This window comes from Poecilia formosa, unplaced genomic scaffold, assembly GCF_000485575.1.
Source record: "Poecilia formosa unplaced genomic scaffold, Poecilia_formosa-5.1.2 Scaffold284, whole genome shotgun sequence".
NCBI classification, from domain to species: Eukaryota; Metazoa; Chordata; class Actinopteri; order Cyprinodontiformes; family Poeciliidae; genus Poecilia; species Poecilia formosa.
Genome location: NW_006800223.1, coordinates 718,064 through 745,787, shown reverse-complemented (window position 1 = coordinate 745,787; position 27,724 = coordinate 718,064). Strand labels below are relative to the sequence as shown.

The following is a 27,724-nucleotide window of genomic DNA, read 5'->3' as shown; positions in this document are numbered from 1 at the left end:
AACTTCAAAGAACGGTGACTTGGGTTTTTCACAGAGGTTTCCGTTTCCTCTACATGGCGTTAAAGACCAGAGCGTAGATCTGACAGTGAACAGCGCCTCCCACAGCGACTGAGCGTCTGGTGAACGTCCATCAACATGCTATATATATCAGCGAAACTCTAACGTGAAGGTCACGTGGCAAGACATCAGCTGATAACGGGAAATCCCGACATTTGTCACCTTTAACTCACCCAGAGACATCTTGGGGGTTTCCCTTAATCAAAAATCGATTGATAAAAATAATATAATGTCCTGTTTTAAACAATAAATGTTCAAAGTTGGGTATTCAAGTTATATCTGGCTAGTCTATATGCCAGGTATAACTTGTACTTATGTACTTTTGGAATGCAAAAGTACATAATGCTGTTTTTTGTGTACATAAATAAAGGTGTAAATTAATAGATCTCAAAATGTTTTTTAAAGAATATCTGTTTAATATAGATCAGTCCAGATCACGTCTTTCCTGTCTGTAGTTTGACACATCAATATGGGTGTGATAAGCTAAAAGACGGGCCCAAGAGAGTAAATCCCATCTCATTATTGGGGGGACGATAAACAAGGAAAGTTACAATGAATTTTAACATGGTTGAAAAAGTTTTTAATTTGTTCAAGTTGCAGGAACAAAAATGACTAGTGTTAATGTACAACAAAGTGTTTTTCTCAGTAAAAAACTGTTGAGACCCTTTTCTGGTTTTCCTAAGTCCTGAATGGCTGAGAACCTGGTAGGTGAATATCTGGGAAGTATCATAACTTTAACTTAACGCTCAAAGCACCAGGGATTTTATGGAAAAATATTCAGATTTTAATGTGTGGTTTTAAATGTTCTATGTTGAAGAAATAAAGGCATTCATTCTTTCCCAGAAAAGTTCCATAGTAAAGAAATATTGGGCAAAATGGCATCCATGGGACTTTTCAAAAGTCAAAGACAGCTGACCAAAGAGAACACGGACGCTTTACTTTTGCCGAAAAGGCATCTAATTGTCCCAGAGGCCCCAGGGGAAATTATTCTGTGGCTTGACAGACCTCTGATTCACTCAACAAGAAAAAAAAAAATAGACTGTTTTGGATTGGCCTGATCAAAGTGTGAGCTTAATTAAATCCAGTGCTGGATCATGACCTCAAGCGTGCCATGAGTAAAAGCAGTTTACTTGTGGCCCAAGAGCTGGGAAAAAATTCCTCCAGTGACGTAACAGACTTGTCATCAGTAAAAACAAGCCCTGGATAAGCCGGTTTTCTTGCTATGAAAAGGCAACTGAACGTAGGTGATTCTGATTCATTTAAATCCTAACCTTCACGTCTCACACAAATGTCCGCTAGATGGCAGCACTGTTCAGGTTTTGAACTCAGCTGAATCGTGTTCTTCAGTGTATACACTGAATATATAAATGTATAAATTTAGTAAACACTTGCAGATAGATTCAGTCAGGAACTGTTCACGCGTCAGTATCTACGTTCACAATATTTATTTGTATTTTTGTAAGACTGTTGTAACCCCACACTAATTGCTAGGGTTGTAAAATAACTCACGGAATGAGTATCTTGGAGCGTACCAAGAAACCATTACTGTTGCTACCGAATTTCTTGTACATATGATTTCCATAGTTGTTGTAATTTAAGCAGAAAATATGATGGCAACTTTAATTTTGCCATCTACATTAAAGTTTACTTCTTCTTAGTATAATATAGTATTTCCATAATTCCTACATTAAATATCAGCACTTTAAATAATATTTACAGAAACAAACAGAAAAAAACTGTAGGCATTGTACTAGTAGTACTAATAATATGAAATAACGTTAATGGTAATAATAGTTTGTTGCGATAAAATGTATGTTTTCCGTTTTACCTGTCCACCAAAGCAGATGGGAATCCCAAATACCTGAAGTGTCCATCAGTCAGTGAATGCAGCACAGACTGCCTGAAGTTTCCGACACTGAAAGGTGTGTTAATGTCAGAGCGCTGGCCGTTTCAAAGCCTTGTAGGTACCTTGTTTTAGATGACTTCGGACAGCATCCTCCAGCGCTCAGGTCATAGCAAAACCAAACCAAATCAAACCGTAGATAAATCTGTGCGCATACTTTACATACCTGTGGTATAGAATCAGTTTCGGGAAAATAACAGTTTAAAAATAGTATAAAACGAGCAAAACCTCTCCAAAACACCAGCAGTAGAATTTTGAGAGTTTTCGGAATGATCTTCTCGAATTTACTCCTTGCGACGCTGTGCGTTTTTGCGCAGTTGGATACTTTGGACACTTTTACGCACGGCTGCCAGTTGCCCTCCGAGTGGCGGCCGCTGAGCGAGGGCTGCCGGGCGGAGCTGGCGGAGATCATCGTGTATGCTCGGGTCCTGGCGATCCACCGGGAGCCGCCGGGCTTCGGTGCGGGCAACGCGCACAACTCGCTGCCCTTCGGCTACGACTACCTGAGCGCGGAGGAAGGGCTGCTGTACTCGGCGGAGGTGGAGCTGCTGTGCGACCAGGCCTGGGGCAGCATGCTGGAGGTACCGTCCGGATCAAGGCTCAACCTGACCGGGCTGGGGTACCTGTCCTGCCAGTCCCACACCGTGATGGAAAATTACTCCTACTTCTTCTTCCTCAGGTGCGGTGCTACTATGATTTAAGTCTCGTCTCCGATCAGAGCCACGGGATTCTGAATGTCCTCTCGCTCTTGTCCTGTCTGCCTCCTCCTAAGGATGGATGAGAACTACAGCATCCTGCCTCATGGTGTGAACTTCCAGGATGCAGTCTTCCCTGACACGGTGGAGAACAGACGCACCTTCTCCAGCCTTTTCCAGTTTTCCAACTGCAGTCAAGGGAGCCAACCGTTCCACACCTTCAGCCCAGAGTGGGAGACCCAGGAGGACAGCAGGGTAAGAGGCTGTGTGTCTGGAGAGCCACACTTACCTATAGCAACACTGGACTTTTTATGTGTTTTGATACATATGGTGGGGAAGTAAGAAGTCAAGTTGATTTGTGCAGCACATTTCAGCAACCATGTGCAACCAGTTATAGAAACAAATCCTAAAAATAAGTAATAAACATTATATTTTGTCAAATGCCATCATCAAAATCATCAAGCAAATGTACATCAGATATATTGGTCAAGTTATTAAGAATAAAAGGAAGCTGTAAACGGGCGTGTTTTAAGTCTGGATTTAAAGGAAGTCAGTGTTTCAGATGTTTTGCAGTTTTCTAGAAGTTTGTTCCAGATTTGTGGAGCATAGAAGCTGAATGCTGTTTCGTTGCGTTTGGTTCTGGAGATGCAGAGTAGAACCAGAACCAGAAGACCTGAGAGGTCTGGAAGTTTGATGCAACACCAGCAGATCTTTAATGAGTTTTGGTGCCAAGCCATTCAGTCATTTATAAACTAACAACAATAAAAACTAAAACTAAAACATACTTAAATTAGAGATATAACACCCTTTGTTTTTGAATTCTTCTGTGTCTAAGAATTAACCAAAGTATGAAAAAACTAAAACTGCTTCTGTAACTAAACTAAACTGAAACCAAACAACATTTAACTAATAACTAATAAAAACTAGAAAATAAACGCTAAAAACTAAATAGAACTAACTGAATTAGACAAGGGCTGCACAGTGGCGCAGTTGGTAGAGCTGTTGCCGTGCAGCAAGAAGGTTCTGGGTTCGATTCCCGGCCCCGGTCTTTCTGCATGGAGTTTGCATGTTCTCCCTGTGCATGCGTGGGTTTTCTCCGGGTACTCCGGTTTCCTCCCACAGTCCAAAAAACATGAGTGTTAGGTTAATTGGTCTGTCTAAAATTGCCCCTAGGTGTGTGTGTGCGCATGGTTGTGTGTCTGTGTTGCCCTGCAACAGACTGGCGACCTGTCCAGGGTGTACCCCACCTCTCACCCGGAACGTTAGCTGGAGATAGGCACCAGCACCCCTCCCGACCCCACCGAGGGACAAGGGTGTTCAGAAAATGGATGGATGAATTAGACAAACAAACAAAAAAAAACACATAAAATAGAATGAAAAACCTAAAACTATTCCAACCCTGGTGGTGTGGTCGTCTGCTGAACAACAAGTGTTCAGCACTTGTTCATTGGACACAACAAGTGTGTCCAATGAACTCCCGTCCACACACACTTTAGTGTCTTCACAGCTGATGCCACAGAAAAGTTCTTCTCATTTTGATTATTTGGTCTATGTGTGTGTGTGTGTGTGTGTGTTGGGGTAATGAAGGAAAGGAGTACAGAAGCAGAGCAGAAATGCCTCCCTGCTGGTCTGGATCTTTCTTCCCACTCATCCCTCTTTGTTCTTTCTTATCGTTCTTCATCTCCCAACCCAAACACACACACACACACACACACACACACACGCACATACACACACACACATGCACATACACAGTGCGTGTTACTTTGTAAACTTCATTGTTTCACTACTGAGAGAAACAGGCAGCCCTCTGAGCATTCTCATAAAATGTTAATGTGAGTCTGACAAGTCTTAAAGGCGCGAACATGGCTGTTAGAGCCTGAGTTTTCCCTGACAATAAACTATTAACACTCTTTTAAAGGAATATTTATGCAGTTTAACGCTGTGCTGCTGTTACCACGGCTGTAAAATAGAGAGAGAGAAAAAAAAACAAAACATGAAAAAGCGGCTCTGACTGCTAATGATAAGACGAGGCTTTGAGCAAAAGTTAATTAAAGGCTTGGCAGGAAAGTGTTGCGGAGGAAGCCTCCTCTGTCCATCTAGTTCCCACGCACCTGAAACCACTAGCAAACCCCTTCCCTGCTCTAATATTAGGGGAATTTAAACCACAGTTGAAGAATAAGTGTGAGATCTTGAAATCTTGAACTGTTTTACCAAGAATAGAACTAAACAAACCTCTTCTTTCGCCTGCCTCTCCTCCTCATCCCCAAAGCAGAACAGCTGTTTGGTCTTGCCTTGCCTTTGGGTTATGGTCTCTACATGTGAAGGCTCATCCTCAGAATGAGCACAGCCTCTAACCCCTGACCTATGACCTTCTTCAGAGCAGAATAAAGGAACACGTCACCAAGCATCTTGCTTACTGATTTGGTGGTGCGCAGGTCATCAGGACCGACGGAAAACATCATGCAGTCTTTGTTGATGATATTATAGCAGACATTTAAGCTGCTGTCACAATGTTTACCACCACCAGGGTGTGAATGTGTGACCAGCTGGAGTCACCTATGCTAGAAAAAGCGCTACACAAATACAAGCCAGTAACCATTTAATGTAATCCTGGTTGATTAGTGTGTGCACATTGGGATCAATAGTGTGGAATTAATTGTTGTTTTTCCTGTAAGTATTCACTTTTTGTTCATATTTAAGAATCAGTTAACAGTCTGGGAATGGAATTCCATTCCTGCGTCTCTACCCCCCAACTAGTCCGATGACTGTTAGCCGAGTTAATCAGAAATTAGGTCATGGTGTCAGTTTCACTTTCAGTTTCAGGCACCTGGCATCACAACGTGAGGGAATCTTCATCGGCGCAGACAGAGCGTTTGCATAATTTTTCCATGAGATTAATTCGTTTTAGTTTTGGGTCATTGTCGTGATATGATTGAAAGTAGTTTTTTTTGTTTTTTTGATGAAGCTTAGCGATTGAGTTGTGCTTGAAATGGACAGTTCTGAATGATAGCCCCTCTGAACTGGTTACTGCAGCAACCTGATGTTAGATTAGCAGAGGGTATACCTCACCTTTGGGTAATCTGGAAAAATTTCTAAGTTGTATTTTTTAATACCAATATGGTACTGGCAGTTGGGAGGATTTTTGGACAATTAAATATTCTGGAAGTGACTTATAAATGTGACTAATCTGTCTTGGTTTTAGACATGTGTACCTTTAAACCCTCGATAGAAAAGTTTGGTAATGATTTATCTTTCTTTTGTTACGTCACCCAACGTTTTACCAGTCACTATATTTTCCTCTTCATTTTTAAATAAATGTTGCCGTCTGTCAACAGACATGGGGCAACATCTTCTGATGTGAACGTCTTCCCTTTTTCCAGTTTCCACGTTCTCTGTTTGGTTCCACAGCTCAAATCGTCCAGGTTAGCCAAACAGCTAACAGTTGTTAAATTCTTTTAGGCCAATTTATGATTTATTACAGCTGTCTAACTGATTGAAATACCCAGTTTGAGTAGTAAAGTGGTAGTTAATGTGACTCTTAACAACAAATTGATGAAAACATTTAAAAACTTGGGTTGGGTCCTGATTTTAGGCCATAGCAAGCAATTTAAAACACTAGTTTTTTTTGTTTTCTTAAATTAATTTGGGTAAATTTACATGAACCTGAAGATAAATAGTGCTGAAGTATGTCTTTACATGTTCTCTAAAGAGTGTTTATCCAGATGATACCCAGCAGCAGGAGGGTAACACCCGGATGTTTTCACAGATGGTGTGTGTGCGTGTGTGTGTGTTCTGACAATATCACACTGAGCGCCTTGATATGAGCAGATCCCAGCTCAGCATGTACCTCAGTTTTAAAATCACGTGTGCACATAAACATTGTGCATGTGTTCAATTTTAGAACAACCAGGTGCATGAACAGATAGATGCTATAGATGCCAAAATACCTGCCCTTTGACTTTTGGACCAACAAAGTGCCCTTCTGAAATAGATTTTTGTTTTCAGTTTTTTTTTTTCCCTTTTCAGCCATATGAAAATTTTTGAATTTCACAAAACTGCTATGGAAACACATTTGTCGCATCACACCAGGAAAAGACAATGAAGACAACAGGAAGTAGTGGCAGGATATTGCCGCTGCATGTTTTTTAATGACTTAGCTTATTCATGTGTGATTTCTTGTTTAATGGAAACGATGCACTTTTTGACATTAGTGAAACATCAAAGTTTTGCACACATTTGTAATGGAAACACAGCTGCTGATGTAGAAATACCATCTATTCAGGTATATCAGAAAAATATTCAATCCCTTTTAGGATGTATATAATTTGTTTACATGACTGTAGAGGGGTCAAAGTTGAACTGGATTATTTCCACACTGATTGAGAGTTTAAGATTTCTGAAAACTCGTCCCACATTTTCAATTCTTTTCTTGTGCCAGGATCACTTTAGGATTAGTCGGGTACATGGCTCCGTCAAACCTGGACTGGAATATTCTACCGTTGATACAGATTCTTTATGATTTGTGAAACATGTTAGCCTCTTCTGCCACCCGGTTCTGTTGTTAACAGCCCAAGATAAAGAGCTGGAGTCAGTTTTCACAAGACATTGGCTTTTTCTAATACATCAGACAAAGTCAATGTCTAATTTATTTTTGACCCACACGTAATGTTCGACACCACTGCGCCCTTTAGGGAATGTGAACACAACAGAAAGAGCAAAGTAATCAGAGTACATTACACATTTATCTTCTTGTGCACGTACTCACCAGACAGTAGGCTGGACTTAGGCATGCAATCTAATTGGCCACATGTTAAGACCACGGCTGGAAGACCAGCATCTGCATCTGCACACGTCAAGTCATGAGAATGTGATACAATAGCGTGTGTCTGTGTGTGTGTGTATGTGTGTGTGTGTGTGTGTGTGTGTGTGTGTGTGTGTGTGTTGTTTCAGGCATGTTGCTAATTGCAACAGACCTACTGATAGTAGAAGACCTTGAAGATTCTACAGGGCTCTGTTCTCGGATCCAAGAAGATTATAATAATGAAAACAAAGTTCACATGGAATTCCACGAAGCTTACAAAATATTATCACAAAACCAAAAGTTGTTTGGTTTTCATTGGTTCACACACAGGCAGTGACCACCGAGTGACTAGTGTAAGTTCAGAACAAGTGATCACAGATAAGCCAATTCTAAGAAACCCTTACTCTATTAAGAATCAGAATCAGCTTTATTCGCCAAGTTTGTTCACACAAACAAAGAATTTGACTTGGATTGTACTTTGGTCCTGTTGGAGATATTTGAAATATAAATAAACACAAAAGGGAAAATAGATATTCATGGTGTTGATGTTCAGCCAGACTGCGGCAGTTCGGTTTTTCCAAAAAGTGCTTCGTCACCAACTTCGCTGTTGCCTTCCAACTCATTTATGCTCAATACTCCATTTTAGAATTAAATTTTGCCTATGGTTGTAGTTTGGCAATGGCCGCAGAGGAAGTGAATGAAGCCATTCAGTGTATGTTGACAATCCTTCCAAATAATGAGCAGTTAAAGTCGGAGCGAGGGGAATGTCTAAGACATTTTATTACTGACAAAGATGTCGTCTAGCTCAAGGCTTCTCTTGTTGCAGTGGGGGATGGTTGTTTGTAGCGTACACAATTTCCAGTAGGAGTCATCAAGCTGGCTCTTTACATACATCATGACCAAACATTAGTGATGGGGCACGATCAGATCCAATCATTTGAAACTTCAACAGAGGCCATGCTTCCAGCAAGCAATCGTTTCTCAACGGTCGAGAGTCCAGACCCTTCAAACGGAGCAAAACTTAGAACAAGGAGCTGGTTTTCACCAGACCGAACTGAAAGTAAAAGTCTACACAGTTTGTGTCCAGGATATGTGGGGTCTGCAGACATGTTAGCTTCCCTTCTCCTTACCTTAGATCTTTACAAGTCTTGAATGGAGGGAAAGTCAGCCCTGATGAGCTTCTCTGCAGACCTGATTGTCCGTTGTAACCTGGACTTGTCTTGTTTTGTGGATGAGCCAAATCACACAGTGTGGAAGATGACCAGCAGCTCCTGTGACAGTTTGTACTTCTTAAGTCAGAGGTCCCTCAAATCCAGGCCTCCAGGGCGTTCTGCAACTTTTAAGTGTGTCCCTTTTTCAACACGCCTCAATCAACTGGCTGAGTTACCTCCTTGGTGCCGTCAAGTTGTTCAGAGTCCTGCTAATGACCTGATTATTTGACGCAGGCATGTTGAAGCAGAGGAATCAGCAGGACACCGGCCCTCAAGGTCTGGATTTGAGGATCCCTGCCCTAAGTTGTTGCAGGAAGTCCAGTTGCTTCTTCTGAACATAATCTGTATGCAAGGACCATCAGAGGTCACAAGAAAGGGTTGTTCATAGGAACCAGCAGTGATCCACAGCAGACATGTTGTTGTTGAGGATGGTGATGGATTTAGACTAAGGAGCTTTCTTGGTCTTCTGATGCTGAAGGAGGCTGATTACATCTTCATTGTAGATCTTAAGTCTAGGCAGGGGGTGTAAAGAGAGGAATGTGGTTGGTACTTATTGCTCCCCAAATATATTGTTAAAATTTTGTTCCATTTGTGTGAGCTCTGTATTGTGCATCATGTCTCATTGGTTGAACCTGCTGTTACCCTTTTGAAGTAGGTTTTGAAGAGTCTAAAGAGGTCGTCAACCAGGGTAAAGGCAGGCTGTGGGGTGTCACCCACTGAGATAAAAATCTAGGACATCCTAGGAAAGTATGTGGTTGTTAGACTAACAACCAGATATAATATGAACTCTCTAAGTATTTTTTATAGAGTAGAATTGGGAACAGGTTGTATGTGTAGATAAATAATAGGACCCTAAGTTCCTATTTTTTTACCCCCTCACATAGCAGAACCTGATGTTGTGACAGCTGTTAGCTACAGTGGTTTGGTTTTTCCACTCTGTTTTCCTCTCTTCTTGCTCCAGCTGCTGTGCTCCTCGGTGCAGCTGGCTCTGTTCGAGGAGGAGGAGCGGGGCCGGAAGCTGCAGGAGCGCCTGGCCGCAGCCGAGAGGAGGAACCGGCAGCTGAAGGAGCGTGTTGGCAAGGTGAAGCGCTCCCTGAGAAACGCCCGCAAGGCCGCACGCAAGGCAGAGCAGGAGGCACGGGAGCTGCAGGAGAAACTGAGGGCAGCGGAGAGGCAGGTGGGGCATCACCTCAACGCAGTGACGCAGGAGGAGCCGTCACTGGGGGCCTTCACAGGTACAGCGATACGGGAGAGGATGCAGCTTTGATTTTTTTTTTTATTATTATCTTCTAAATGGACCTAAAATTGGCTGTGGAGATGGAGAGACTGCGGGACAGTCTTTCTGCAAGGGACAAATACCTTTTATGAATGAATACACCAAATGTTAAAGTATTCATCCAGATAAATTTCTTGTAAATAAATTTAAAACTTCACGACTCAATGCTAGTCAAAGTTTATTTTCGCAGCTTCTCATCTTTGATCATAGAGACTGTACCACCTGATGACGCCCAACAACAATTCTTGATAATTCCTTTGGTTATGATCATGACTCACAAACATAAAAATGCTTCTTTTCATCTCTTTGTCTCTGATTGCTAATTGCATTGCATTGGGGTATTTCTTTGTTCTCTTTGTCTTCCAAGATGGTGGACAGTAAATTATGTTGCGCTCCATTTATAGTTAGAAATTACAACTTCCCAAGTCGGATAAATCAACTGAAACGCTTCCTGAATTCAGACTTCCCACTCGGAATGTGGGAGAAGTGCCAACTACCCCCAGACAGGACCTTTAAGTCCCGGCTTCTCGTTTCAAAATGGCCGTTTCTCATGTCGACAACAGTAAGCACATTGAAATCCTGACTTCTCAACTGGAACACGACTGTTTCCAGTGTGACGTCAAACCCAGCTCCATGTTTTGATGTAAACAGAACGTAGCATTAGCTGACATGCTACTCAGAGCACAAAGCTAAGTTCTGACAACATGTCACCTGAAACATGTATCCTAACATCATGTAGTTATTTCTAAGGACGTGTTGACCCGACACATGCAGCTACAGTCTTCAGTGAACTCACATCTTGCTCCTGTTGTTGATGTTTTCATTGCAGGAGTTTGCTAAAGATCTAGGCTAACGCTAGCAGGTTTACTCTGTTTTAAAATGACTTGATAAATTGTCTCATATGTTTTGTGGTACTTACAGAAAAAGTTGTTCTATAAAGTAAGCACTTGCTTTAAAAATGAAAAATGAATTTAAAATTTATGGACTTGTTTGAATTGTTGCCATGGGAGATTGAAGGAGTTCTCAAACGAATCAAGGCAACACTCCAGGTATGTTTTTGATGGTGGTATAATTTTAGAACACGATAAAAAGCTAATAAAAAAGATGCTTTTTTAACACAATACTGCCTATTTAACATCATGTCAACTTTTGTACTTACTTGTTTTCAGCTAAACTACCAGATATAAATGCCACGTAAACGTGGAAAAAAACAGACAATTTCATACAGATGAAAACTGCTTTGAACATGTTTAAATATAATATTTTAAATATTACCCAAATCTGCGTCAATGGAATGTGGAAAAACTAATGAGGCACAAACACAGTAGGTTTAAAGAGAGGCTGATCAGAGACGCCGTAGCAAGTGTAGATGTGAATGTGTTTGTATTATAGAAAATTATGAGTGTGTGTGTGTGTGTGTGTGTGTGTGTGTGTGTGTGTGTGTGTGTGTGTGTGTGTGTGTTTGTGTCTGGTCCATCAAGTGACTGGAATGTTTTTATGTGGGCCGTGGTTTTCTGAACAGCATGGTGTCTCTGAGACATTCCTCTGATTTAGATGGGAAAGCAGTGGAAGGAGCTGGTGCTCATCGTGTCTCAAGATCTTTCATAATGAAATGAAAACAATTCACTGAAGCTCAGCGGGAGGCAGACTGGAGGAGACTGGCCCATCAAAACACTTTTTTTCATTTTGTACAAAATGTTTTGTGCTTTTTAGCTATTTCATGGATGCATCGCTAATATTTTGGACGGCGTGACCCAAATTAGAGATTTAAAGAGGATACAGCAAAAGCAAGTGAGGTGGATTAGCAGAGCTGGCCAACAACTGATGATGTCATTCAGGAAAGTGAGCTGTAAGTATGTTAAAAGATTGTCATACAGCAACACTCTTCAGCCAGAGGAGTTAATAGTGTGATGCAAATGTAAACGGATTTAGCATGTAGATGTTTTTTTTTTTAAAGCAACAAAAGCCGAATGTTTTAGCCCTGTAAAACACATTTTTAATGAATTCTGAAAGAAAAATTTAATTGTCATAGAAAACATACACTAAGTCAGTATTGATCATAAACATTAGTTCCGCTAATGCTAAAGAGCTACACCAACATGGTATTTCCTGACAGCTAATGCTAAAGCCCTAAATTCAGCCATGTTGAAACCTCCCATGTGTCTCAAGGAGAACGTGAAGGTCTCAAAACATTTCATATGTGTGAATTTTTGCATGTTTTTTCGTAGAAGTGTTTTGTCCTTCTGTTTACCTTATTTGTTCATTTGTCGTATATTTGCCATTTGTGCAATAAAGATTTTTAAAAAATGAAATGAAATGAAATTTTATTCGAACATGATACAAATATAAAAATAAAATAGTGCACAGTAACAAGAAGTGCATAAAAAAGAAGAGAAAATACAGATTTTTTGTTTCAGTTAACATATCATGCTCAAAAATAAAGATAGAAATTGACAAGCGGAACCAAACTGCTATGTAAACAGTCTTCACTCCCTTCAACATAAGAACATGATTAAAAAGGCTAACTACTGGAAGGATTCATAACTTTAACACAGATGTCTTCATTCAACTGAAAGATTATAAAACCGCCAAGAAAATTAGTGCTTTAGAATTTATCTAAAAAAAATTATTTAGGGGGTTAAAGTGTTTTCAAAGTTAGCATAAACGCTAAACTGAAACTTTGCTCCGCTATTAGCCCATTAGGAGAGTAGTGGATCAACCTGTTAGTTTTGGTGTCTGTATTTATTTGAGATCGGATCCATAACTATCAGCGTACGTGGGTTAGAAAAAATCCACAAAAGACGAGAATTGTTTGCACCCGGTTATTCAAAATCACTGACCAAAGCTGCTACTTATGACTGTGCTACAGAACCCTGCTTCCTAAAAGTGTGGACCGTCTTTAGCTTTAGACTGAAAGTCAATTTTAAGTGTGATAATGGTCATCTAACCCAACAACACATTCAAATCTTTCAAAAGAAAGAGAATGTAGGTGGAAAAACGCTTTCATCTTGTGGAATTTTAAATGAAAATGGCTCAAAAATCTGATTTAAAGTAAAGGTCACATTCCTACAAAAGATAATAATTCCCCAGTAGCTTCCAGCCTCAGTGAGGGGATCGAAAGCAGTTCCCTAGGGGGAACATACCATTTGTTTGTCCCCTAAAATGATGAGAAGAGACACTCTGGTATGCCAGTCCTGCTGACACGGTTGATCTCTGAACACAGCAAAAACTCCAAAACACGTTTTGACTGCTGTGAGGCATGTGTGTTATCTCGCCGCTTCAGATATCGGCTTGTAATTAGTCTTTTAGGAGCTGCAGTATATGTGTTACTTTGCGAAGAACGATAGAAAATGTGAGCAGGGTCTTTAGCGACGGGAAGGCTGAAATTGAAGAGGACAAGTTACAGATAAGTGGGACGAAAGTGGCTGAACTGCTGAATTAAAGATGAGGAAAGAGAGAAAAATCTGTTTAGCAAGTACAGCAATCAGTGGCTTCCAGCACTTCCAAGCAATTAGAGCTGTGAGCCTGACATCAGCCCGACAAGCACATCTGCTGGAACAGGATTTAACAAATATTTACTTCTGTTCCCTCGTGTAGGACGTTTTCTATTTACTTAGGCAGAAAAGGCATAGAGAGACTTTGATTTAGTCCTCTCCTTTTTCTCTGCTTTTAATCCCTGAGCTTTGTAATGTGAATGTGTGTGTGTGTGTGTGTGTGTGTGTGTGTTTGTGTGTGTGTGTTTTCATTCCTCTGTTTTTGAGATGAGATAACAGGGAGAATAATCTCCAGCCGAGTCAGAGGAAGCGGCAGAGGTGTAGAGACTGGACCTGTGGGAAGCCAGACCGGCCGGCTAACGAAGGAGCATATCTGGGATGAACGAAGCCAGGCCTTCAGGCAGACCGCTCAGCCAGATACAGTCAACTCCAACCACACTATCTGTTATTTCTGCTGAATTAAAGTAAAAAATCCTAGCAGTATGGTGCCTCTCATGTTGCGTAGCTGTGAACAGCCCCCTTTGCTTTGATACCACTCAAGAAAATGATCCAGGCCTGCTGTGACTATGATCAATTATAGATCACATCTTGCCAATACTTTGCTCTGTTCAAACTCAACGTACATCACCTGGTGTAGCTTCTAGATGCTTTATGTTGTGAAAAGTGAGATATGGAAATTTCATGTGCCCTAATTTAAGAATTTTAATTCATTTTATTATATTAATCAAAAAATACTAGTTTTTTTCCCTGTTTTTTATTTTTAATTTTTTTTTTTTTTTCAAAATTTTATTTGTCTGATGTATTGTTTTCTAAATAAAACAGTACATCAAATATTTTAACCAAACACTATTTAGTCACCAAATACCTATTTTGCTCAAGGAGTTTTGTTGAATGATGCATTTTACACATACTTGAATATTATTATTATTATTATTTTGTCTACCCTAATCACTGCTGAAATAATTCATTTCAGAATCTGTGGCAGTAATTTAAATTGATTTTCTGGGACACTGCCACTTTAATTCCACTCACATTATGTGCAAGAGAAAGGTGATTTTAGGCAGTTTAAAAAAATATTATTTTATTTGACTAATTTTCTTGAAATTGTGATGATAAAGAAAAAAGTTAGCATTAAGTAAAAGTTTAAGCACCAAATGCTAACCGCTAGCCACCTGAGGACTTAGCATTATCATCTAACCATAATGTTTTCACTATTAGCAAAAAAATAAATAAATAAATAAATAAATCAGTTCCTTTGGTGAGAAGCTGTGAAACTGCCAGGAACATTTCAGGGAGAACAATGAATACCTATAGATTCTCACCCTAAGCCAAACGCCCATTTTTATAAGCTAGCAACATCTGCCTGCGGCATGTTCTGAACTCTTTCAACCCTAAAAGCCTTTTTCTACCAAGGGGTGGTGAAGGTAACGTGTGCCTTAAGTGTTTGTAACATCTGTCTTTTGACTTTCAAACATCTGCTATGCAGCACATCAAGAGTAAATGTTGGTCTGGATGCTCACCACTTCTAATCATACAAATGGAGAAGTGGTGAGAACCAACGTACGAGACCGACGAATGAATGTCAGTCTCGTATGCTAAAGAGCTACACCGGCATGGTATTTCCTGAAAGCTAATGCTAAAGCCCTAAATTCAGCCATGTTGAAACCTCCCATGTGTCACAAGGAGAACGTGAGTTCTCCTTGAGTTTTTCCACATTGTCAAGTTAGAAACGTCAACGTGTCATTTCAAGTTTTTTAGAGACAAATCAAGAAAAAGTAGCAAAAATGATGAAGTATGAGAAAAGTTCAACATTGTCTTTCAGACTGAATCGTAATGCTTACTTTTTAATTTTTTTATTTTTTACATACATTGATATGACTGGACATTTCAGATTTCTGTGTACTATAAAAACCACAACGTAAAATGAGTGTTTTATTAGCCTGACTGTTTATTACTGGACTATTTGGAGTTCACACATCATGTTACCTTTATTTATTAGTCTGTTGTAGACTGAGAAATGAAAAGATTCATTTGTCTTTGTTGGGGTTTTCAGTTACCTTGAGTTCTAGTTTAGTGACACATCAGTCAGAGAAAAGCGTCCAAACTGCATCAACTCCTGAAAAAGCAGAACCACTGAGTGGGTCGTACTACTGTCTGATTGTAAGGGGAATTTGGTGTTTATTTGTTGTTCAGTTTTTCTTCTTCTTTGGGCAGATAGTCCTGACCCAATGGGGCTTCCTATAGGTTATTGAGTAATACACTACTGACTTTTCTTTTTCGTCCTGTTAGGTTTTATTTGGCAGATTTTTGTGTCAACAGTCAGCCACTGTTCAAGGATGGAGAGGACTAAAGTATATCTGAAGATACTCGAATGTATGATTTATGACATTTCATTTCCCTTTGAGATAAATGAAGCATTTTTGTGTTGGTCACTTTGTGCCCTTGTTCTCCGTGTTCCTGCCTGAGCTGATGTCTGCTATGTTGACCTCTGTTTTGCCCCCCTCTTATTTTTGATATAGTTTTGACACTTTTCCAAATAAACTAAGTCTATTAGAAAGCAACTTGTCGTGTTTCTCTGGCTGGTTTGTGCCTGTTGAAACCAGATATTTACATAACCTGAGTGTAGCTCGTGGAGGGAATATCAAAAGGTCATACAGTTCAAACGACCTTGATGTGTTTAACATTCGAATTCGAGGAAAGTTACAAAAAAGTAATTCTAAAAAAAAAATGTATGACCACCTTTTCTAGCTTTTTAGCAAATAGACATAATTTTGGTATTTCTAACTAAGCTAAATCAAGAAAGGCTTGGTCAGATTTAACTTCAAACAGTAAGAAAAAAATGTTTGTGTCTTTTTAGTCCCTTTATGTTTATATCTGGTTTCAACTGCATCTACCACTTTTGCATGTGTTGAGACTGAATTTTCTGCCCCTTTGTAAATGAAGACTATAGAGTGTGACTGCTCTGTAGTCACACTACCTTACATCCATACAAACACAGACAGTAGTCAGCATACAGTCATTCAGGTTTTATTCCAGAATAACAAACAGAATCAGTTTCTCCAGCCTGTGTCGTCATGGTAGGTCTGATATGTGAACATGATTGTCGGAGGCATCTCAAACACAAGCCCCATCAACAAAAAGTCATCATCATCATCATCATCATCGTCGTCGTTATCATCATCCCACCACAATAAATGCAGCAGGCGGCGCCCGCTCCGGTGTCGTCAACGCGACAATGGTGCACAAGATGGGAGTTTGTTGTGGTCACATGCAGAGAGTAAATACGGCCGGCTAGCTAGCTGAGCTGGCTCTGGACGAGGACAACCACAGAGAGACACAGGGCCCCGGCTAACAGCAGAGAAAGTTTCAGTCCAAACTCTTCTCAAAGACAGAGCTCCTACATCCTGCAGGGCTTTCATCACATTTTGTATGTCTGATAATGAAACTATTGAAGGGATAATTTGGAATTTGTAAAGTGAAAATCTGTTAAAACCTTATAAGGAATGAGCTAGCTGTTTACAACTACTATCTCCAAAATGTAATAGGGGTTTAAGCTAGTGCTATTTTATGAACCTTTCTATAGTTCTGATGTTTTTATTAAGCAGTAACTTCCAAAGAGGTCAATGACTATTTACAGGGGAACAGGAAGTAAAAGACGGTACACCAACAGTAATCTTCCTGAACTGAGAGGAGAACACCTGTTTACAGTCAGAGTAACTGCCTGTCCACAACATAAAGGTCACTCAAGCAAGTATAACATTTTAAAAAAATGTTTTTCTGCCTTTATACCTAAGGAAGCGTTCAACAGACAGAGCCTCCAAAATCAGGATCATTAGCTTATTAAAACGAGAAAACTTTATTCTTTGAACTAGATTTGAAAAACTTGTTACAAGATTTATATCTCATTTAAAAACAAAATATATTATTTTATGTTAAGAAAGGTTGTAAGAGTAAAACAACATCCAGAAGAAACGGCATGAGAAGAAGGAGTCACGGCCAGCCCCTTTATGCCTTTTCATCCGAGGAGCATATTTTTATATCACGTTAAAATGAAAATTTTTGTTATGATGGGACGTTATAACAAAGAGATACTGTTAATGAATTTATTTCCAAGTTTCAGCAGTTAAATGCTTCTGTATATCAGGCAGCTGCTCCATGTGGGAAAATGTTACATGTTCACTTCTCAGTTCATGTTTCATGTGGGAAAATTATTACAGGTGCACCCCTTTCACCTTTAATAAGGTAGCAGTTTCTGCGCAACCACCCAGTGTAATTTGAGCATTTTGGTCTTGGCTAATAGATGTTAGCTTTAGCTTGATGTCAGAGTAGGGAAGAAGATTATTTCTTCTGCTTGTTTCTTTTTTCCATCTTCTTTGACTAGGTGTTTACATTCTCAATATTTTGTTTCACTAACTTGACAAGAACCTCAGCAGCAAACAAACTGTATGAAGCCACCTTCATATCAGCACAATGTCCGGATGCTCACCTAAATCAGCGAAAAGTAAGTAAATCTCCCATTGAGTCATTAGTTTTTTCTATAAAAAGGAAGGCAAGATAGAAGTGCATGCTAATGCTAAGGAGTCAACTACAATTAAATACCTAATAATTTTGACACCTTGTCTTTGTATCCTTTCAGTACCGTTGCTAGCTAACACATGCTAATTTTTCTAAATTTCCAATGTTGGCCTCCTAAGCTAGCCAAACGACTGAAAATGCTTCTGTTTTTAGCCACTCCCTGACCAAAAACTGCTGGTGAAAATGAAACTGTGCGTGTTAAAAGGGAATATGACTACACAGCTACTGAGTCAGTTGGGTGAGGGACCCTCAGCAGCTGTTTCCATTAAAAATGTGCGCAAAACTTTGTCAATATTCCACTAATGTCGAAAAAAACTAATTTGCAATTGCAGTGTTTTACGTTAAGTAAGACACAATTAAAATAACACGTAAATAAGTCATTAAAAAACATCACTACCTTCATCACTACCAATTGTCTTAAGTCTGCAGACAGGACCAGCCAAATAAAACCATGACTTATTTTTCCTTCTGGTGCCCATTCTAGACATGCTGCACCTTTAAACTCAGTCACAAACTTTTACATATTACAACCAGCCTTCAATGTTATTATTGAAAGCTGGTGACATAGACCAACACAAAAACATACAGAATTATGAAGTGGATGCAAAACCTATTTAACTAATTAGGTTATTTTATTTAGGGGCTTCAGAGAGAATGTAAATGCAAACCAAATATGCTAAGAGTTTGAAAAACTGGAAACCATTTCTCATTCTCTGTTCACTTCACAGTCATTCATCACTTTGCGTTGGTCTGTGACATAAAATCCCGATTCGATTTGTGGATGTTTGTGATCGTAGCGCAACAAGACAGGAAAAAGTTCAAGGCATATGAATATCTTTGCATTAAGGTGGTTAATGGAATGCAGGCGGAGAACAGTTGCTCAAACAAGCAACTTAAAAAAAATATTTTAAATTTCCAATGTTTTAGTCATTTTTCTTTGTATAAACTCTAGTTTGATATATTTATGAGTTATTCAGTAAAAATACCTGAACACTCTGCCTGTTCATAGGACTGAAACTCTTCCTCTGCTATTTGAGGGCTCATGCATATCAAACTGTGTATATCTTTACACAATACAGAGATAGTAACACCGTAACAAGGGCATATAAGATAATGCAAACACTCAATGTGAGACTGAATTCTAGAAGCACTTTTTCTCCCCAACATGCTTGTGTTTTTTTTTCTGTGTGCGGTGGTGCACTTCTGCGGCATCTTCATTAAAAAAAAAAAAGAACAAAAAAAAAATCAAAGGAGAGTGAGTTCAAAACAGTCCATAACAGTGTGTTTCTGAGTCGATCACAGCTTTGGATTTCTTCCTTTAGAATGGAAAAAATAAAAAAATAAAATAAAATAAAAATAAAAAACAAATCATACGCCTGAGTTCTGTAAGTGATGCTGTTTCTGTTCGGCTGGACGGACGCTGACGGTGTTTCTGAAAACTTACAGCAGCGAGGAAGTAAAGGGGAGTTCAGCTTTTTTTTCTCCTTTTTTTGTTGTTTTAACATTAAACATTCCATAGATGATACAATCAGCTTCCCTCATCCATTCACAAACTCCTCAACCACAGATTCCATAAATATCTCCAAAAAGATCATTTATATTCACAATCTATTTACAGTAGCATGATTAATGTGAAAAAAAAAAGATTCATTCAGATGTTTGTTTTTTTTTTAAACAAAAACAAAACAAAAACAGCGGACATAAAAACATGAGGAGCATGATCCTCCGTTTCCTCTCAGCTGATAGTCTACAGCCTGGACATCACATTGAATGTCAGATGAACACAAAACATGAATTGGTGGCTTCATTAACATCCCTATGTGTGGGAATTACACTTTATCTAAACAAAATCTACCTTATTTAGGAGCAATTAGTGAGGAATTTCTATTCTATTTTATTCTAAAAGGTAAATGTTTGAAATGGTCGAACACGTAACAGGGAATCTGTTTTGCACTTCCTACCAGAGCTGCTAATCTTTGCATTTTCTGGTCCTGCATTTAAGAAAAAGTAGAGAAAACAGTATAGTTTAAAACAAAAAAACAAAAAAAACAAATGCATAGCAATCAACTGTAACACATACGGTCACAGCAATTAATAAGATTAAGGTGATCATTTGGCTAAAGCCCTTAGAAGTTCCCCTCGGTTACGCAGAAACACACAACAAACGCATTTTTCGGGATTTTCTATAGAAAAATGGAACCAGAAAAAAAAAACTATGGGGGAAAAACTGGGAATCATTTTTTGGATTTTTTTTCTTTCTGAGAACACACCGAACACTGCCATGTCTAATTACCGTCTTCAATTCTGAGTGGAGACGTGTTGCATTGGAAACAGCATGAAGTAAATCAGCTGTTCAAGATATAAATGTCATATTATTGGAGGTATGTTGCATAATTGTGTTGAAATGATACAGTAAATGAAACGTGTGTGTGTGTGTGTGTTGTGTGTGTGTGAGTGAGTGAGTGAATGAGGCCTTTTGTATTAATTAGTTTGAGTGGGAGGTATATTTTCTAAATTATAGACCAATTTAATATGTGAGTGAGTGAGTGAATGAGGCCTTTTGTATTAATTAGTTTGAGTGGGAGGTATATTTTCTAAATTATAGACCAATTTAATATAAAGTATTAACATTTAGAATTAACTTATTTATGGACATTGTAGCCAGAATAATAATGTCGATGTCCAACATCAACATTTTAATGCCATTAAAATGCTTCCAGAATGACTTTAACTCTATTCTGGGCTGTCAAAGGCATTAGAAGTTTCTGTTAAAATATGGCAAGCAGTTAACAATTTAACTGAATTAGGTAACTTTCTTTGGGTCTTCATACAGTATGCAAATAAGCTAGTCTGAGACAGGAAATGACCAAAGCCCAATTTGACCATTTTAAAAAGACTCCAACGTGAAAAGCCTCAAAGCGGTTCATGTAATAAACTTTTAAACTTTTCTTACGCCTCGTCAAAAAAACAAATGTGGACTTCCACCATGTTAAAATATCTCACAATTAGAGGTTGTGTGTTACCATTAAACAGAACATTACTGAAAAAAATAAATAAATGAAAAATCTTAACTGTCCCGTGAAAAATTGTGTTTAACATTTAGTAGTACTGGTACATATTTGCAAAATAGCCACTGAAATCCTGGAGACCGTCAACCGTTTCCTGTTATGGAAACACAGCGATTCTTTACCTACACACACAGAATAATGACCTTAAACCTTAAAAGAAGAGTTTTAGCATTAATTAAAAAAAAAAAATTCAGCAAAGCATAGAAAAAAATAATAATAAAGAAATAGATCAAACCATGCCGCAAATAATTTTAAAAAATTGTAATTCTGCGACCAACGTTTGGACTCAGAAATGTCTCACTGTGGTCCCTTTAAATCAAGCTCAGGTGATTCCTAACGTACCAAACGATGTGGCAGATTGCGTTTTGATTTACTGCCAACCCCTCGGGTCCAGATGTGCTTTCATACCCAACGGTCACCGAGACGCCCCTCTTCTTTTAGCAGCACGACTGGGGATAATAAAGATATACGGCCAGAGAAGGGGTCAAAGGTCAGCAGGTTTCTCGATTAGTTTGCAGATGGAGATCAGCCCTTTAGTTTTAGCTTGTGTTCCGAAATGCTTCACCTCAGAGTAACTCTGCTTTAACCGCTTCAACATGAATCAATTTAGTCTAAAAACAAAAAGCAAACAAGTCTTTGGCTACATTTCACAGTAAAGGGATTACAAAAAAATTTGCATCTAATAAGGACTTGACAATCTGATATGTGTGTGAGAGTGAGCACCTGGCAGTGAACAGTTCTGGTTCTGAATTGTGTCTAAAAATAAATAAATAATAATAAACAAAGAATACTACCAGTTGGCTTTTTTAAATCAGGGTAATTAAAAATAAGAAGAGAAAACGACCATTAAACACAGAAAACTTAAAGGAAAGAAGCTAAGCTAGCAAATCCATAAAGCTAATATTAAAAAAAAAACAACAACAAAAAAAACTAGCTTATATCTAATCAGGTAATAGTTTCAAGAAGTCCACAACAGAAAGGACCAGTTTTGTCTTTATCCTCAAAGTTCATGTCACACGTCTTTAATGCGACGGGATAAGAGCCGAGCTCAGATCTTAAACCTCGGATCGTAAACCCCAGCCACGCCCAGAACGCTTCCTGTGAACAAAAGAGGAAAAAAGAAAAAGCCAACAGGAAGCTGGAGTTAGCCAGCTCACAGTGCAGCTGCAGGTTTCCCTGAGGACAGCTTAAAGAACCAGCAGGTGAGATCATGGCTTCGTTAGAGAGAGGGGAACAAACGGCAGGGAGGACGGCGTCCTGACGCTCGCAACTGGTTTCCTACCCGTCCTGGACCCAACACGTCCGCACTTAAAGAAAAAGTATCCACATCCCTTGAACTTTTGCATGCACAAGCTTCGATGTATATTTTCCGAGGCCACTAGGGGGCCTCAGAACGATGGAGGGAAGATGAAAACCACAGAAAAAATGAATCTTAATCATTTTAATCATTTTTTAAAAATAATAAAATCTACTCCTTTTATTTGAATCATTACAATAAAATATAAGTTAAAGTAATTTATTTAACTCTTATTTGCCAGTCAAATTGACCAAGCTATAATTGATCAATTTGAGGTTAGCATTTATGCTAAACCCATGTAATAATTATTGAATAGTGAAAAATACGTGCAGATAAACATTGTAGAAGTTGATGTTTCTTTATATGTAGCAGTTCTGCCGGTCGGCTTGTTAGGGAGCGGCAGGCCCGGTCAGAGGTTATGGAAACGTTTGGGAACCCCCACCTACATTACATAATGACTGATGAAATACGGTGGCGGCAGCATCATGACAAACTTGCTGAAATGTGTTGCAATGTGACTAAAAAGCTCAAAGGGTGTGAATACTTTCTTGCACTGCTGGCGGGTCTCTAACTCTTTCATAGTGACTAACACTCCCATGTGGAGGCAGTTCTCAGGTAAACACAGATCTATTTTATTCTCTGCAGTCTGCAGCTTCCTCTGTGTGTCTCCTTTAAAGGGTGATTGTTCCAAAAAAAAAGAAAAAAAGAAAATCATCCAACGAATTCGATAACTTCACACAGTTAGCCTTTACAAGACATCCGTTTGTGTTTCTAGGTTTACAATCTTCTTTTTTTTCCTTCTTCTTCATCCGTCTGATAAATCCGTGTGCATGGCAGCTAGTTGGTCAGAGACAACATGTCTGACCTTTCCCTGTGCCAAAAAGATAAAGCGCATGTCTCCACATTTCCAAACAGTCACATGGTACTTTTAAAGCACTTCTGCAAGCGTGAACGTCGAAAACAAGCAGCTGAGGAGATTTCATGAGACTTTCACCCAAACGTATCAACATTGGTAGAGTCTGCGCAAACGAAGAGGGCTCGTTGCAGAGAAGACGGTCCGACTGCGCTTCGATATTCAAAACACAGAATGCAGTGTGTTTGAGACAACGGAATTATGGGAAACGGGGCGTCATCGAGAGGAATGCCTACAGAAGAACAGCGATGAAGGGGCCGACTCCTCGTCAGTTATCTCAACTATGGCTTATTTACAGTAATCATACCAAAGTGGTGACGCTCTGAAAGTTACACATGCCGCCTTTAAAATGAACAGGAAGAAGAAAGAACCAAACAATCCAGTTGCCAACAAACAAAAATTGAAAAAGAAAAAAAAAAAAATCGGAATAAACCGAAACAGGACAGCCCAGATTCCATAAGCCCCTCCCCCCCAAAAGTTGCAGTGTAAGCCCAGAGCAGCCGACCATGCAGACTTGCTCGGTGAGAGTCAGTGATGGCTTGATGCTACGAGAAGAATCCTGCAAGCTATCCTGGTGGCCGTAACATATGGCAATGGCGGCGTCAATCGTGGTAAGGGTTTTGTGGGTAATGGAGTCCTCTGCTCTCCTTCGAGCAGGGCAGGGAACTAGTTGGGCGGCATATCCAACAAGAGAGAACGCATCCAAGAGCGGGAAGGACGGTGAAGAGTACGGTCGCGCTCTTCTCTGCTCGTCCTTTTCACATTTTCTTTTTTACGTTGTTGTTGAAACCTTAGACTCTCTCGTTCCTCACAGCGCCGTGGCCTCCCAGCTGGTGCCCCGCGGGACCTGCCGTCACTTGGTCATCATTGGGGCGGGCACCGCCGACGGGTGGGGCCGGTTCAGCTCTGTTCCGGGAGCCGGGGAAGAGGCGGCAGATGCCAGGCTGCAAGGGGTGACGGGCGCAGGGAGACCTAGCAACAGGAGACAAAGCTTAGCGACGGTTTCTAAACATTTGGTTGTCGGACATAACCTAAACCAAAAACGCACCCAAGACCTTGACGGTTGGCGTGAGATCTTTCCGCTGATGAGCTGTTTGGTTTTCTCCAAGTATGGTGCAATGCATCATGGCCAAAAAATCTCAAATTGGTAATTTTCCAAACAGCTTCTGATTTAATTGAAAGAAGCTTCATAAAGTCGTTCTGTTACATTGTTTTTGAGAGGTTTTCTCCAAACAGCTCTCTAATAAGCCACACTGACCTTCCCTCTGGCTCAGAAGAGACTGTAGAGTTTCCATCTTGACTTGCTGATGGTTTGATCACTACTACCTTTCTATTATTTTCCCTCATAAATGTTATGGAAAAACCAAGGGTGGATGTTAAAACAAACACCTTACAGTCTCTGTTTGTATCACTTTTAGTTGGAATTTCTTTTGCACCAGTCACAAACACGCTCTCAGACATTTCTGTCCCCCTGGCATTCCTGACTCACATTCTTTGCGTGGAGCGGCTACGTTGTTATCTATGGAGGAGTTCTTGCTGGCGTTGCTGTTGGTGGCCTGGCTTGGCGCCGCCTGGCCGCTGTTTTGGCTCTGAGCGGTTTGGTTCTGGCCCGCTTGGCTCTGGCTTTGGGCCGGCCTCTGCGTCTGGCTCGGCCTGGGGTTGGAGGCGTCCATACTGCTGCCCATGCTGCTGCCAAGTTGTAGTCGCCTCATATGGCGCACCACAGCGGTGGCGTTGAACGCTTGCTGGGGAGGAAAATGGAGGAGAAAAGATGGGAAAAATGCAGAAATTGTAATATTCTTACATTCAGTCAGTGAAAATACCACAGAGAAGCTTTCTAACGGATACAAACTGACCTAGTAAAACTGCAGACATGCAGCAGGGAGACTGAATAACAGAGATAATTTACAGTAATGGACAAAAGTTACCCTCCATTTGCTCTTGGCAAAGTTCTTTCTGATCTGCCGGCTGACTGACTCATGGATGTTCTTGCAGAGTGCCGTGTCCCCAGCGATCCTAAACATACATTTATATTTTTACACAAACATGCATTTACTGCCTGTAACCGTCCCGCCGGTGGCTCCACATTGTGTGTTTCCCTCACCAGGGATGTCTGAGGGCCTGTTCACAGGTGAACCTCTTGGACGGATCTTTCTCCATCAGACAGCTGATAAAGTCCTTGGCTGAAAAAATAAAACAATATAAATCAAAAATAGGCATGAATAGCAGTGTAAATTGATAATGCCTGCAAGCATATGCAGCTTTAGATAATGGATTGAACACTGAAAAAAAAACATTGAATTTGCTTAAATTTAACAAATATTTTCTGTTTGTAAATTCAACTTAAACTCATAACTTCCCGTTTCCTTGAGGTTATTAATATGACGTGCCACAACAAACCAATTTTTTTTTTAAGTTACGCTTAAAAATCGGAAAGACCTTACTCACTGGAGACATTACGGGATTTGATCTTCATCGGACAATAGGCACCTGCCTAAAAGTCAAACACAGCTAAATCTTCAAAGCTTACTTAGAGTCACCAAGTCTCCATAGCAACCATTGGATGCTATTTACAGGAAAACTGGTTCTTTGGAAGATATGACATTAAAAAGTCTTTTCTGTTGTATAAACATAAATATGTGGGATTATTAGGACCAACTGGAAGATCAGTTAATGCCACTAGACCAGAGCAAATCTATGTGGCTTTCTATTGGCTAAGAGCCCTAAGAGGCGGACGCAAGGTTTCACATTGGGCTAAACGTTGTTACTGTTTCTTTAACTGGTCTGAGCAGACTATGTGAACACCAGCTTTACCTGACAGAACACAAATAGCACTTAATCATCAAGAAATACAGACATCAACACACACAGCTGGTTCACATGTAACCACGGCGGCGACACATGACCCAAGTCACAAACGCACATAAACATGATTGTTCCTGTAGAATGAGGTCAGGCACTGTGATGTGGAAGTGGTGTGTGATGCATCTGAGGCCCACGGCAGCAAGGAAACGGCTGAACACTCGCGGAAGGAAGGAAGAAGACGACTGAGGCTCACCGGAGTCTGAGATGTCGTCCCAGTACGGGGCGTCGAACTCGTAGTCGGCTTTAAGGATCTGCTCAAACAGCTTAGAGTCGTTTTCATCATAAAACGGAGGATAACCACACAGCCTGCAGGAAACAACAGTCATTTAGCCAACAAAGAAACTATGGGATGCATATTTAAATATTTAGTGTTCAGTTTTATTGATAATGTCAATGCATGTGGTTGTAACAAGACAAAAAGAGGCCAAGTTCCTGACTTACACATACTTTTGTAAGGCTCTTTATACGATTACTCTTACTCAGCAAAACGAATCACCTTAATCCCATTAATATCAGAGTACTGGTTTCCAGTCTGGGTAAAAACTATTTATTAAGACGTTCCAGTCTGATTGTTCAACATGAGCCAACTAAGAACAATGTCGGAGCTGCTGCTCAACAAAAAAAAAAAAACATCATCTGCTCCTCATTACCAAAGAGCTGGACGCACCGAGAGACTTTCATAAAACTCATTAAAATACCGTTCTCCATCGATTCACATCGGAAAACAGGAAGAAAGGGGAAAACACACCAGGAAGAAAGGGACCGGGACTGTACCTGCCGCGAGGACAGAAAAGCATTTTGTCCGTTTCCCTGCTTTCCCATTTGATTAAAGACGTACCTGTCACTCTGCTGACTCTCCACTCCATCTAGCACGCATGCTAACATGAACACACACACCAGGACGAAGGCAAGTCCTGGTGTGTGTCTTCTGAACACTCATCCATGACCGCGCACTACGGATCTCGGCTGATTTTCATGGATGATTACTTGATGCGATCTTTCCACCTGAGCAGCAGCTAAAAGCTAACAAGGACTGAATCCCAGCGCTAATTATGAGCAGGGAGCTGCTTGTTCCCTGCACTCACACACACACACACGCACACACACACACGCGCGCACACACACCCACACTGTGCTGCCAGGAGTTTAGAAAAAAAAAATGATTGACTGAGCGGTCAGTACAAAGAACGCGTCAATCACTGTCCTGGCAACTCTCTCTCCCACCTCTGACTGCTGTTATCATGATGCTGACCTCTGACCCTTAATATCTCACTCTGTTGATAACCCACATGATATGGAGAGGAATATGTGAGAATGAGCAGTGAGGTAGAAAGTAAGCTGAGAAACACCAGCTGTGTTTCCATTACCATTTTTACCGATGTGTGCAAAGTTTTTTCGATATTCTGCTAGTGTTGAGTAAACACAATTTTGCAATTGCCGTGTTTCTGTTAAATGCAAAACACAAAGTCACATCTGAATAAGCTTGTTCATAAGATAATCATTAAAAATCATAGTTGTGAATGATGCAAATATGAGATATATTCATATTCCAGTCATCAGAGGAGA

General features: G+C 40.1%; 2 protein-coding genes and 1 long non-coding RNA gene across 3 annotated transcripts in view; 2 read left to right on the top strand and 1 right to left on the bottom strand.

The window, feature by feature from the left end:
* Positions 1-524: 524 nt before the first annotated feature.
* On the top strand, positions 525-10,111 carry ccdc3a (coiled-coil domain containing 3a). The gene is made up of 3 exons (XM_007571653.2): positions 525-2,639; positions 2,733-2,910; positions 9,632-10,111. Exons 1-3 carry the CDS (start codon positions 2,230-2,232, stop codon positions 9,935-9,937), a joined length of 894 nt encoding a protein of 297 aa, XP_007571715.1. The 5' UTR covers positions 525-2,229; the 3' UTR covers positions 9,938-10,111.
* A 6,326-nt stretch (positions 10,112-16,437) lies between these two features.
* LOC107838601 (uncharacterized) lies at positions 16,438-21,329 on the top strand. Its single transcript, XR_001664687.1, has 2 exons — positions 16,438-20,516; positions 20,601-21,329. It is a non-coding gene; the product is annotated as an uncharacterized LOC107838601 (long non-coding RNA).
* Positions 21,330-23,616: 2,287 nt separating this feature from the next.
* Positions 23,617-27,724, bottom strand: part of camk1da (calcium/calmodulin-dependent protein kinase 1Da) — a 64,048-nt gene continuing 59,940 nt past the window's right edge. The window contains exons 7-11 of the mRNA XM_007571665.2: positions 26,352-26,464; positions 25,398-25,476; positions 25,222-25,309; positions 24,783-25,038; positions 23,617-24,265 (exon numbers count right to left, since the gene is read on the bottom strand). Coding sequence (XP_007571727.1) covers positions 24,147-24,265; positions 24,783-25,038; positions 25,222-25,309; positions 25,398-25,476; positions 26,352-26,464 — 655 coding nt within the window. The 3' untranslated portion in view covers positions 23,617-24,146. The remainder of the gene's footprint in view (positions 24,266-24,782; positions 25,039-25,221; positions 25,310-25,397; positions 25,477-26,351; positions 26,465-27,724) is intronic.